A 12,540-nucleotide genomic window follows, 5' to 3' on the forward strand; every position below is an offset into this window, starting at 1 on the left:
TGGACTTATCAAAGGGGCGGGGTTGAACAATCATTTTCTCCACCTTAGTGTGGAGTCAATTACACTTTATAATCTTTCTAGAATTTCCTTTCCTCTTCACTAATTTAGCTAAAATTCCATTCAAATACTTATGCAAATCAAAAACTCAGTGCACTGGGGGTGGGGCCTCATCTATGAGTGCACTTGTTTTCTCTTTTCACGCACCATATTTCTATAATAGATGTCAATATATGTGTACAGGGGGAAGTTGGGTGGAAAGGGCGACAAAGAAAGAAGAAAGCACTTCTGCCAGAGAAATGGCTCCGCCTCCAGTGCACCGAGAATAAATGATTATCTCTAAAGAGAAAAAATTTATGGAATCTAAAACGAGAGATTTTTGGGATACAGGAAATATATATTTGGAAGTCTTATCGTGTGCCCTACACATTACCGTTTTTTTTTTCAGAGGTCATTTGGGAGAAGGTTGACCCCCTTTAAAGGGGAAGTTTTTTTTATTTTTTTTAGTTTTGAGAAACGAGTTGATTCACATAGAATATTTGTTGTAGAATATTTTTTCTCTGTGTATGGAGGGGGGGGGGGTTATTATGACGACGCTAGTGTCGCACCGCAGGATATCAATCAGCGGATGGCGCTGATACCGATGGAAATGAATAGCCCATAATGAGGAGATATCACTACTTACCCAATGTCACCTTCCGAATGGATTTCCTTTTACACTTCAGCTCTTTTTATGTTTAGTCGCATCTTGTAGAATCTCTCATCTCTTACTGAATAAAATTAAACCTGTTTCCATACCCCCCCCCTCTGCCCCCCCCCACTACCCCTTTGCTATAGTTCTTAGTCAAAAAGCCAAAATCTAAGTTGCGCTGTAAATCCTTATTGTAATTATGAGGTGCGGGAATGGATTTTGTGCATATTTAGTGTCTTTGCTTTGGTTTTTGGAAAGGCTGCTAAACTGCCTCAAGCTGTATGTACAAGGTCATGGTTCCGACCAAGTGTCTTAAGTTAGAACTGGGCTCACTTTGCTGTCCAATGTGTAATTTTGATATTACTTATCCTAGACCTGTCTTCAGTAACACCAAAAACTACTTGGAAATTGGACAGTTAGAATCTGACAACTTTATGTTGTCAGACACGCCCCTACAATTCAGAATATCTGTCAAAGTGCTCCACGGGCAAGAGTGTAATTTTTTTTTTTAAGATATTAAACCAGGATCTCCTAAGATGCAGAAGCCAATGTATTATGGGACAAACCTGGCGTATTTCTCATGGTTCCGACCCAGTGTTGTAAATTATAACGGGGCCCACTTTGCTGTCCAATGTGTAATTTTGCTATTACTCATCTAAGACTTGTCTTCATTTACACCAAGAGCTACATATACAATTTGAAACTTAGAACCTGACAACTTTATGTTGTCAGACACGCCCCCTACAATTCATCAAATCTGTCAAAGTGCTTCACAGACCAGAGTGTATATTTTTATAGATATTAAACCAAGATCTGCTAAGGAGCATAAGACAATGTATTATGGAACATAACCGTAGTAGTTCTAGTTCTGTATGTAAATTGAGATCAGGGATGATTTGCCTCTGAATAGCTGGACAAGGAATCTATTGGTCCCTGATGGAGTGGCCGATACAGTTTAAGGCATATGGCATAGCATTGCACTTCACATCAGTTCCCTGACTATCGGGTCCCAGCACCATCCCAGAGTCTCCATTATGTAATTAGCCCCAACCAATTGGGGTAAAAATGACAGTCCAGTTTATTGCTACTGGAGTCAACTGGATTCCAACTCGAGTCAACTGTTGCAAGACCTTCCCCTCATCACAAATTTCTGCGCTAGACCCAGAGGGTATTATGATCAGGCCACAATTACACAACCGTAATGGGCACCATGATCCAGCCGCACAATTTGCAGCAAGACCACGGCCCGGATTAAGGTCTATGGCACTAGAAGGAAATAGTGAATTGAATATAGTTCTAAATTAGAGCCGTGGTTCTTTAAGTGTTCCAATTTCAACAAGATCCCTTGTGCCAGCCCAAGATCCCTACAGATCCCTATAGACACAATGGGGCAGATTTACTTACCCGGTCCATTCGTGATGCAGCGGCGCGTTCTCTGCGGTGGATTCGGGTCCGGCCGGGATTTACTAAGGTAGTTCCTCCGACGCCCACCAGGTGATGCTGCTGCGCTGAAGAGCATCGGAATGCATTCAAGTACACCTGCCTATTCCTAGTGAAGGTAAGTGCAAGTCTTGCGACTCTTTTCTTTTTTTAAATGCGGCGGTTTTTCCGAATCCGTCGGGTTTTCGTTTGGCCACGCCCCCCGATTTCTGTCGCGTTCACGCCGGCACGGATGCGCCAACATCCGATCGCGTGCGCCAAAATCCCGGGGCAATTCAGGGGAAATCGTCGCAAATCGGAAATATTCGGCTAACACGTCGGGAAAACGCATATCGGGCCCTTAGTAAATGACCCCACTGTGTACAGATATGTCAGATCCTGAGCCGCTACAGACTGAGCGCCCAAAACCTGGTCATGGAGTCCGGGCGGCACAGACAGACATACGTGCCCAAGGAGAGGAGACTGTGCCAACAGTGCCAGGACCGAGGGTGAAGTCCACTTCCTGCTATACTGCTCCAGATACTCAGCAGTGAGGGACACTCATTTCAGGAGCCTCCCAGATCTCCTCCTGGACTTAAGCTCCATGAAGGAGGGGGAGATGATCTCCATCATGCTGGGGGAAGATGAGAGCACAAAGCCCATAGCCTAACAATATGTCTGTCATAGGCTGAGAGACATGTGACATACATTGGACTCCTATAACTCCACCCTATCACTCTGCTCCATCTCCCACAATTCCATATCCTCTAAATGTTTTGACAATGCTCATTTTTATTTGGTCCTGCCAATAAAACTTCTTTGAATTGAAATTGATATGAGCCCTACGTTGAGTAAGGAAGGCCCATCCCATGGTCAACGTAAATGGAGATATGGCTGTAGGTGTAGGTGACTCTCTTCATTCATACCAAAGCCTGCCCAAAAGTTTGAGGAACATCCATCAATGTTAATGATGTTGCCTTTGTAGGCCACCATGCCATGCCTTGCCTACGGTCTCTGAGATAAGTACGGACAAATAACTGCAACATTTATGACCCATCCTTTGTCCAATATGGGACAACCCCTCTAAGACTGGGTTCATTCTTATCACACAGGAGTTTACCCATCAGGGAAATCATCTTCAGGTTCACTGAAGGTGAACAGACCCTACATACAAAGCTTTATCAGATGGGTCTCGGAGACCCCCAACGCTTCTACTAATTACATTCATCCTAATGACTCCTTTGGGGGGAGAAACAATTAAAGCTACTGAAGATAATCCGTAATCCAAGAGCCCTGCATCCTCAACGTTAAAGGGGTTGTAGGGCCTCGCGTCTCTACCAGAAGATCCTTTGAAGAGTTTTCGATGTAATCTCGAATTCCTCTTTACAGTCAGTAAAATAGGTATAAAAATCTTTACTACTGTATTTCAGTATTTTCCCCATGCACGGTCCTACTTAAGAAGCCCGGAGTAAACATAAATTATGGCTGAAGAGAGCACAAATCTCCCGCTAATCTGTCTTGCAGGGAAGAAGATATCAAATTACCATACACATTACATTTGTGGACTGTGTGAACACCTTCATCAGGACGAATGACAAATTTAATGTATATAACAAATTCATATCTTCCCCACTGCCTCGAGATGAAACTTGGGGATCCGCGTTATTTTTCACTTAATGGTATGGTTTTTCTGTCTGCTCCAGGAATGCAGACATTCTTCGATCTTCCTAATAACTGCTCCTAATGGACACAAAGAGAGTCTACGAGTGACGAATGACCGCAGAATTTACGCGTATGAAAAAAGTTATTGTCCGACCGATCGCGTTCACAAAATTCAATGGCGCGCGGTGAGCACCTGCAGATCATTACTCATTTCTCGGGAAGTTTCTTAGGATGGTTGTCAGTCGGGCTGAGCTATAGTACATGCACTCTCATTTACCCTTTAAGAATAGGAAAAAAATCTTATAAATTGACTCTATTTGTCATAGTGTCTCTTCTTGCGTTGGACGTCTCCAAACGTTAGTGTGTTAGAGGTACAGTCAATTAATTTCATTTTTTTAACTGTGTAATGCTTACTTTCTCCTGCGGAGGCACTGCAGGGAAATGAAACACTTGCTAATAACTTTTCCTATAAGAAAAGCAAAAAAATCCCGCATGTACCCGAGTATAAGCAGAGTATTCAGCACAATTGTTATAAGGCGGTGCACAGGAAGAAAGAAAGGAGCTGCTGGGGCATCGGAATGATGAGTATTTTTTATGGGCTGGGCTTGCTGGCTATATTGCCCAGGGGGCTGGTTATATGCTACATGTGGATGGCTGACTATATACTACAGGGGGCTGGCAGGCTATATACTAAAGGGGGGGTTGCCTATATACTAAAGGGGACTGGCTATATATTACAGTGGCATGGCTATATACTGCAGGTTGCTGGCTAGCTATATACTACAGAAGGCTGGCTGGCTATATACTACAGGGGATAGCTATATACTACGGGGGGCTGGCTTACACTACTGGGGGCTGATTAGCTATATACGATCGGGGAGGCTGTGACAAATCCATTTCTCAGCTTAGGCTTATACTCGAGTCAATAGGGTTTTGCGGTTTTAGGTGGTAAAATTTGGTGCCTCGGCTTATACTTGGGTCAGCTTATACTCAAGTATGTACGGTAATAAAGTGATTCGATTAGTATGGTTGTCTCCTTTTGCGTTGGACATCCCCGAATGTAAGGGTATTGGAGGTACAGTTAATTAATTACATTTTTTAACTGTGTAATACTCATTTTCTCCTGTGGAGGCACTGCAGGGAAATTACACACCTGCTAACAATTTACCCTATAAGAAAAGGAAATAAAATGATAAATCAGTCATGGTGTCTCCTCTTGCATTGGATATCCCCAAACATTAGTGTATAAGAGGGACAGATTTTTAAATTGTACAATAATCGCTTTCTCCTGCGGAGGCACTGCAGGGGAATCAAACATTTGCTATTAAGTGCAGATTTCAATGGATGAATTTGAGATGGGCTCATAGAAAAAGCGATAGTTCAATTCTACTGAGGACACCAGGATAGTCCTCACAAATGGATGATACTTTATAATAGAATATGCAGTATCCCAATGTCCATTTAGCTATGTGGATGTAAGTCAGTAGGAATTTGCTGTTGGGAATCACCTCAGGTCAGGTATTGACCAGCTAACCATTCTTTAAAGTGATCACAGGCTAATATACATAAGAACATTGATCAATCTGTTCCAACCTCCTGCACTAATTGACCCCTCATTTCAAGTGATGTCTCACCTCTGGCAAAATTATTGACACTGGACCACGTTACACAAAATCAGTAAGTACCTAATTCAGTAACCCTGGAGATTGCTAGATCTTGGTGATGGGATCACCATTTTTCATACATTTGGTTCATTTTAAAAGAAGAAGCCATTGGTCTGTTGTAGACCAAGATTTAGGCCGATCAACATCTCATCCATGGATTCATAGAACTGAATAGACATTGCTAGATGGTGGTTATCCACTGTAGACCAAGATTAAGGCCAGTGGCAAAATTATTGACACTGGACCACGTTACACAAAATCAGTAAGTACCTAATTCAGTAACCCTGGAGATTGCTAGATCTTGGTTATGGGATCACCATTTTTCATACATTTGGTCCATTTTAAAAGAAGAAGCCATTGAAAGAGGTTGTCTGTTGTAGACCAAGATGTAGGCCGATCAATGTCTCATCCATGGATTCATAGAACTGAATAGACATTATTAGGAAGAAGTTATCCACTGTAGACCAAAATTAAGGCCCATAAATTTCTCATCCACGTAATGATAGAACTATATGGCTACTATTCAATAGAGAACTTCCACTGTAGACCAAGTGTGAGGCCTACTAAAGTTTCATGCATGGTTTCAAAGAACTCTTTGGATACTAATGGACAAAGGTTATCCTCTGTAGACCAAAATTAAGATCTATCAATGTCTCAGCCATATATTAATAGAACTTTATGAACACCATTGGTCAGAGGTTGTCCAGTGTAGACCAAGATTGTGGCTTATAGGTGTCACATCCAAGGAAACATAGGACCCTATGGACACACTCAACTAGAAATGTTATCTCTAGAAGGAGATTGTGTGTGGTCAAATCATTTTATCTATCATATATTTGGCCCTGGTGGATTAAAACTATTTATCATTTCAGTTTGGTAGCATTGCACAAAAATAGTCAATGGTAGCAAAGACTACAAAAATCTGTCCAGGGGCTCCAGAGCAGCATCTGCTAATGTATTATGATATTCTACATTACACACGTCTTTCCAGTATTAAAAACTGACAATTCATTCATCTACGAAGCTGTCGTATAATTTCTAACTCATAATTTTCAACGAGTAATCTGGGAAAATTCTTCTACACCTTTGTTGGGTCATATTTCTCTTCCTGTTCTCCTTCTTGCCCATAGGGATCATGTAGAAAAGTAATTTGTTCTATTATAAACTTCACATCCTGGCGACTGCAGTGAATTTATGTCCTACTCAGTCATGCAGAAGAAGGAGTGAAGAAGATACCAGATTTTTACTGCTCTTGGCAAAATGAATAAGCTGCTAATTGAGCTTGAAGGCCACGAGATGGTGTCTACAGAATAGGTCGTGATGATCTACTCTTTGGGTATTGTAGTCAATGACAACTGACGTGAAATATCAAAAATACTTTTTTTGGGAGCCAAAAGTTCATTGATCACCGTAATGGTTGACGGTTGACTGCATCCATTAAAGTCGAAGGTGATCATCTCCATATTAGAGAAGAGCTGAAGTCACCTATGGTTATAACTAACTGTCACGAGTCCCAACTTGTGTATAAGCCAGAAGGTTCTGAATGGGAACATGAGGGAACAAGAGCGAGGCAGAAGGTCTCAAAAATGGCAGTATTGGCTCATATTAACTCCATTTAACTTAATCTTTGTACTATTTTAGGGTTAGGTCTAATAATTTCATTATAATTTCGGTAAACCTTAAAATTTGTGTAAAGGGGTTTTCCAGAAATACTAGAATCCCTTCTTGAAGCTGGAACCCCTTGCTCCAGCATTGTGGCATACTACTGATCTTCTGAACCTACAGCTTAGAGCAGTGGTGGCGAACCTATGGCACGGGTGCCAGCGGTGGCACTCAGAGCCCTTTTTGTGGGCACCCAGGACTTAAAAGATGCTGCTTTCAGTCATATTTTGATACTTACTTTGCTACTTGGGACTGTAGGAGAAGGGAGAATTAGACAGGGTCAAATTATTTTTGGAGGACCTCCTGCTGGCCCCACAATTCTCTGTTTCATAGTTTCATAGTTTATACGGTTGAAAAAAGACACTTGTCCATCAAGTTCAACCAAGGAAGGGTAGGGATTGGATGAGGAAGGGATTTAGGGGAAACAATCCTATATAGCATAACAATCAATGTTATTTAGGTGTAAAAAGGCATCTAGACCCTTCTTGAAGCTCTCTGCTGTCCCTGCTGTGACCAGCGCCTGAGGCAGGCTATTCCACAGATTGACAGTTCACATAGTAAAAAAGCCCTGTCGCCTCCGGTGATTAAACCTTGGTTTCTCCAAATGGAGACAGTGCCCTCTCGTCTTTTGATTTGATTAAATCTGAAACAACTTACCACCATATTTTTTGTATGGACCATTCATATATTTATATAAATTAATCATGTCCCCTCGTAGTCGTCTCTTATCTAGACTAAATAAATCTAGTTTTTTTAATCTTTCCTCATAACTGAGACCCTCCATACCCCTTATCAGTTTTGTGGCTCTACGTTGAACCCTCTCCAGCTCCAGGGCATCCTTTTTATGGACCGGTGCCCAGAACTGGACAGCATATTCCAGGTGTGGCCGAACCAGTGCCTGGTATAGTGTATATATTACATCCCTATCACGAGAGTCCATTCCACTTTTGATACATGACATGATCCTACTAGCTTTAGAGGCAGCTGATTGACATTGCATGCTGTTATTCAATTTATGATTTACTAGTACCCCCAGGTCCTTCTCAACAAGGGACTCTCCCAGATTTACTCCCCCAAGGACATATTTTGCCTTTGGATTATTGGCCCCCAGGTGCATAACATTACATTTATCCACATTAAACCTCATTTGCCAAGTGGATGACCAAACATTCAGTTTGTCCAAGTCACCCTGCAGCCTATGAACATCCTCCATAGACTGTATTACACTACACAGCTTGGTGTCATCTGCAAAAATAGACACAGTGCTATTAATTCCTACCTCTATATCATTAATAAATATATTAAATAGTAGTGGGCCAAGCACAGAACCCTGAGGGACACCACTCATAACTGGTGACCATTCCGAGTAGGGAAACTGGAAAGGGAAACAGAGGGAAACTGGAAAGACACTAAAATGATGAAAAATTTCCATCTTTCTACTGTGTTGCTGTCCTCAGGAGGCCAATATGATTGAAAGTTGTTGAACAGGGAGCAATAAGTTACTGCTTTAATTTTTGGTTGGCACCTCGCAATAAATAAGGGGGGTTTTGGGTTGCAGTTTGGGCACTCGGCCTCCAAAAGGTTTGCCATCACTCGCTTAGAGTGTTTGGGAGGACACAAGACCTGCTTCAGCTAATGAGTGGTGCACAACAATGTTATTTGTGACATAGAAGAAGTGTTTTACTGGGCTGAAGGTGCTGAGGAGAGAAAGACTGGGACCTTGGGCAACTTGTATTATGTATAAGACTTCTTATTGTCACAATCAATGTTGGAATCATGAATGAAACCATATTGGCAAACTGGACCAATGTTAGGATGCATATTGGTCAAAAAGTTGGCCAAGGTCTACCTATAAATAATTTTAGTGGTCATAAGTAGTGGTCACCACATATCAGTAGCCATTGTACCAATGTCTACCAAGGTCTACCTATAAACGATTTTAGTGGTCATAAGTAATGGTGACCACATATTAGGAGCCATTGTACCAATGTGGATTGACAATGGTAATCTGTGTATGATTTGGATACTAGACAACCCTGCAGTATTTTACGGAATTGACCCCCAATTGGTAGTTTTAATCTGAATGACTACTTATAGTAACAATATACTTCTTGTTTGGCCTTACTTTCAACAAAGTTTTCGAAATTTTCATTAAAATTCTGCAAACCCATGAAAAACTCAGTTTCTTCTAATCACATAACCTTTGACCTTATGATCGGCCAAGATTAATAACACACGTATCTCTACTAGCCATTTCAAACACGCCTGCACTTTGCAGATCAAACCAATCAATACGGAGGCCTCACTGGGGACAGGGCTTGGAGCAAACGCATAGTGTATACTTTTCAATTGATTTGTGTTGTGATTGTCGTGGAATAGGTCTATACCTCTTTATAGCGTGTCAGAAGTGAAAAATGCCTCCGATTGGTAAAGTAACTATTTGGTAAAGGTCAGGCGATGCTGGGAGTGAAAAAAAACAAGTTTTTCTTACTTTCCATCTGTATAAGCTTACTAGGTGGCGGGAAAAAAAATCTACGTGTTATGTTAACTCCTTCATGAAAACCATTCTATTATTTTTTCCTTTTCTTGACCTCGGTCTTATAATTTTTTGTTGTCAACCAATTAGAATTTTTTGGAAGAATACTGGTCCCTTATATTCAGTGTTCCTCACCCACCCTAGGCCCGAGGCCAAACTTGGGATCAGTTAGTCTCTGGCCACAGAAGGAGGACGAGGCAGAAGAAGGAGTCTAGCAGTGGTCGAGCAGTAGACCTTCAGTCAATGACTGTTCCAGCTTCGTTCATCTCCAGTAGAACCTCAGGTGAACCCCCTTACTCTAAGTACCCAAGAAAATTAATAAGTATTCTACTGGTTCCTTGTTCAAAAAAGATTGGGGACCCTTATCTTGACAAGAATAAGTCTTACTGATACTGACCAAAAACAGATTATTTTGGAAGAAGTCTATCGGACATGTTGGAGCTTTTGGATCTTTCAAGGGCTTTGGAAAATGGTCTAAATCTCGAATGCATGGCCAACTGTAAATCGTAAGAAGTAGGGATGTCCAAATGAAGAACTGACTGCTGATCACAGGATGACCCATTGCTAGGACCATCAGTGATTGGGTTGGCAACGTGGGTTCAGTTTTTCTGCTGTTGGAGTTAGAAGTACTCTTTGAAACCATATTCCCCCGATGATATCTACTTGGTTGTCTACTTCAATTTTCTACTCACTTTTTGACAATTGACTGCTAAAATCTGCTTTATTCTGACTGGTGATTCAGCATTTGTGTACTTTTCAGCATTTTATCACATCATTTCCATTGTTCCTCACTTTTATAAGCTGTATCAGTTTCAATCTATATTCCATTTGCAGGTTTACTTCATTGACTTTAGAAATATATGATGGTTCCTATCTCATTTTCTCACTTTTTATCAGTTTCCAGGCTGAAATAGTAGAAGCAATGGCAATTAAGAAGGCAACATCTCACGGTAAAGCCTTTGCTCATGTTTTATGTTTTATCTACTGGTGAAGGGAGTTAAGATATTACCTAACGTGTATAATATTAGCTTCCATATTGTGGGCACAAAGAATATTGAGCTTGTGCATTCTAATGATCAACCAGACAAGTGTCCCACCATGACATCTGCTGCACAGTGGACCATGAAGCTGAATTTCATCCACACTGTCCAAAATTTCAGAAAATGTTTTGGCTTGTATGACCATCAGAGATGAATTGGGAGTTCATGGAAGTGGAGCTTATGTGATAAGCAGATATCATTGGGGTTTCTAGCAAAAATTTTCCATTACTCAATCCTAATTAAGTAATAGATGGCCAACTCTATGTTTAGATCTCCTTTCCGGCGAACTAAAAAAGTGTACTTACCCTACCCTGACTCCTAGTGCCATGGCGGTCTCACGGTCTTCAGATCAAATGGCTGAGCTGGGTATGCCCCGGGTCATGGGATCCACTTGGAGCCATCAGTGGTCTCCACAGTAAACAAGACATCATGGGATCCACTTGGACCAATCAGTGGCATCTACAGTACACAAGATGTAAAACCAGTTACTTCCCGGGTGCTGAGTTTACTGATTCGGTGAAGGGAATCCCTTGATCCACTGTACTGCTCGCTCTGTTGACAGTGCTGAAGACCGGGAGGCCACTGGAAGTGGGTGCAAAAGTAGGGTAAGTACAGTTTGTTTTTGGTTACACTTATCCTGACCTACCATGATTCCTAAAAAAAAGTTTTAAGGGTATGCCACTAGTGGGTTAGATGGAGCAGCTCTCAACTTAACCTATACGAAGATATCTTGAGTTTTCCCTACTGCCAATATGGGTCACCAGGTGATTTATGGGTCAATGGAGTAACATATTGACCAAAGTGACTAATATGTCCACCTTCATTAATATGGAAAGACGTGTTAACACTGATGTAATTGGAGAGATTTGAAAAAGCAATGAAAGGGTGTTGAAAATTTTAGTTTTTTAAGCTTTTTGGGTTGAATTTACACTTTTGTTTTAAAAAAGTCATTGGATGGTCAATTAGTAGCATGCAAATGCACTCGCCCATGGCTTCTCTTGCCGTATGTGTGATTCTCTTTATTAGTTCCCAGCAGTTGCTTAGCCGGTAGCTCATTCATGCAGTCATCTGGCCCCCCCGAGGATCCATCTCTAACCTAAGATGTTTCATTTGCATAAAGAGTGCACAATTAACATACCGCTCCTTGCCGAATGACAACACTAAGACCCTTGTATTTTTAATTAGAAAACACGTGTGAAACGTTCACAACAAATGTAATCCCTTTATGACGGGACGGATCACAATACAAATAATTGCGACGTCTGATCCGGTGGAGGAGGAAAGCGGGATAGTATTTTATCCCCGGCCAAATGGCTTCAGATCCATCTTCTGGACGTAAAAACCATAATGATGTAGCAGCAAGACACCACTCCAGAATGGAGCACCGTGAAATTTCAACCTTTTTTTTCATGATAACCTTTGGAGTAGTAAATTAGAGGTTTTATGAAAATCATATTTCTTGTTAAGCGTCTTGGATTACGCCAGGTCTTCAGAGGGAGAAAAACAATTTTGACTTTTTAATGACTCCGTTTTATTATGGGGTTTTGACAAAGTAGGACAGACTTGGTATTTCTTTTTATTTGCTTTTTATGTAGGAACCTTTTATCGTGTTTGTTGATTACTGTAGTAGTCGGGAATGGACGGCGGTAACTCGTCATTAGGGATGTCAATGTTTTATCGGTTGTGGTGGGGGGAGGTCCCTCGTCCTGGACATGACTGGGATTGAGATCTCCACTGTACATGTATGAACTATAAATATGTAGTTAATGTGACTGTTTATTACCATAGCATTCGGGAACGGAAGACCCTAACCCAGTGATGGTAAACCTTTTAGCGGCTGAGTGCCCAAACTGAACCCAAAACCCCCCT

At 41.4% G+C, this 12,540-nt stretch overlaps 1 protein-coding gene across 2 annotated transcripts in view; it reads left to right on the forward strand.

Annotated features, from left to right (window-relative positions):
* TSPAN9 (tetraspanin 9) overlaps positions 1 to 12,540 on the forward strand; it is a 328,064-nt gene that overhangs the window by 137,301 nt on the left and 178,223 nt on the right. Inside the window, exon 5 of one of the 2 annotated variants that reach the window (XM_072145432.1) lies at positions 10,529 to 10,581. The exons of the other annotated variant lie outside the window; for it this stretch is intronic. Coding sequence (XP_072001533.1) covers positions 10,554 to 10,581 — 28 coding nt within the window. The 5' untranslated portion in view covers positions 10,529 to 10,553. The remainder of the gene's footprint in view (positions 1 to 10,528; positions 10,582 to 12,540) is intronic. 2 annotated transcript variants of the gene reach the window in all.

The sequence above is a fragment of the Engystomops pustulosus genome, chromosome 4, assembly GCF_040894005.1.
Source record: "Engystomops pustulosus chromosome 4, aEngPut4.maternal, whole genome shotgun sequence".
NCBI classification, from domain to species: domain Eukaryota; kingdom Metazoa; phylum Chordata; class Amphibia; order Anura; family Leptodactylidae; genus Engystomops; species Engystomops pustulosus.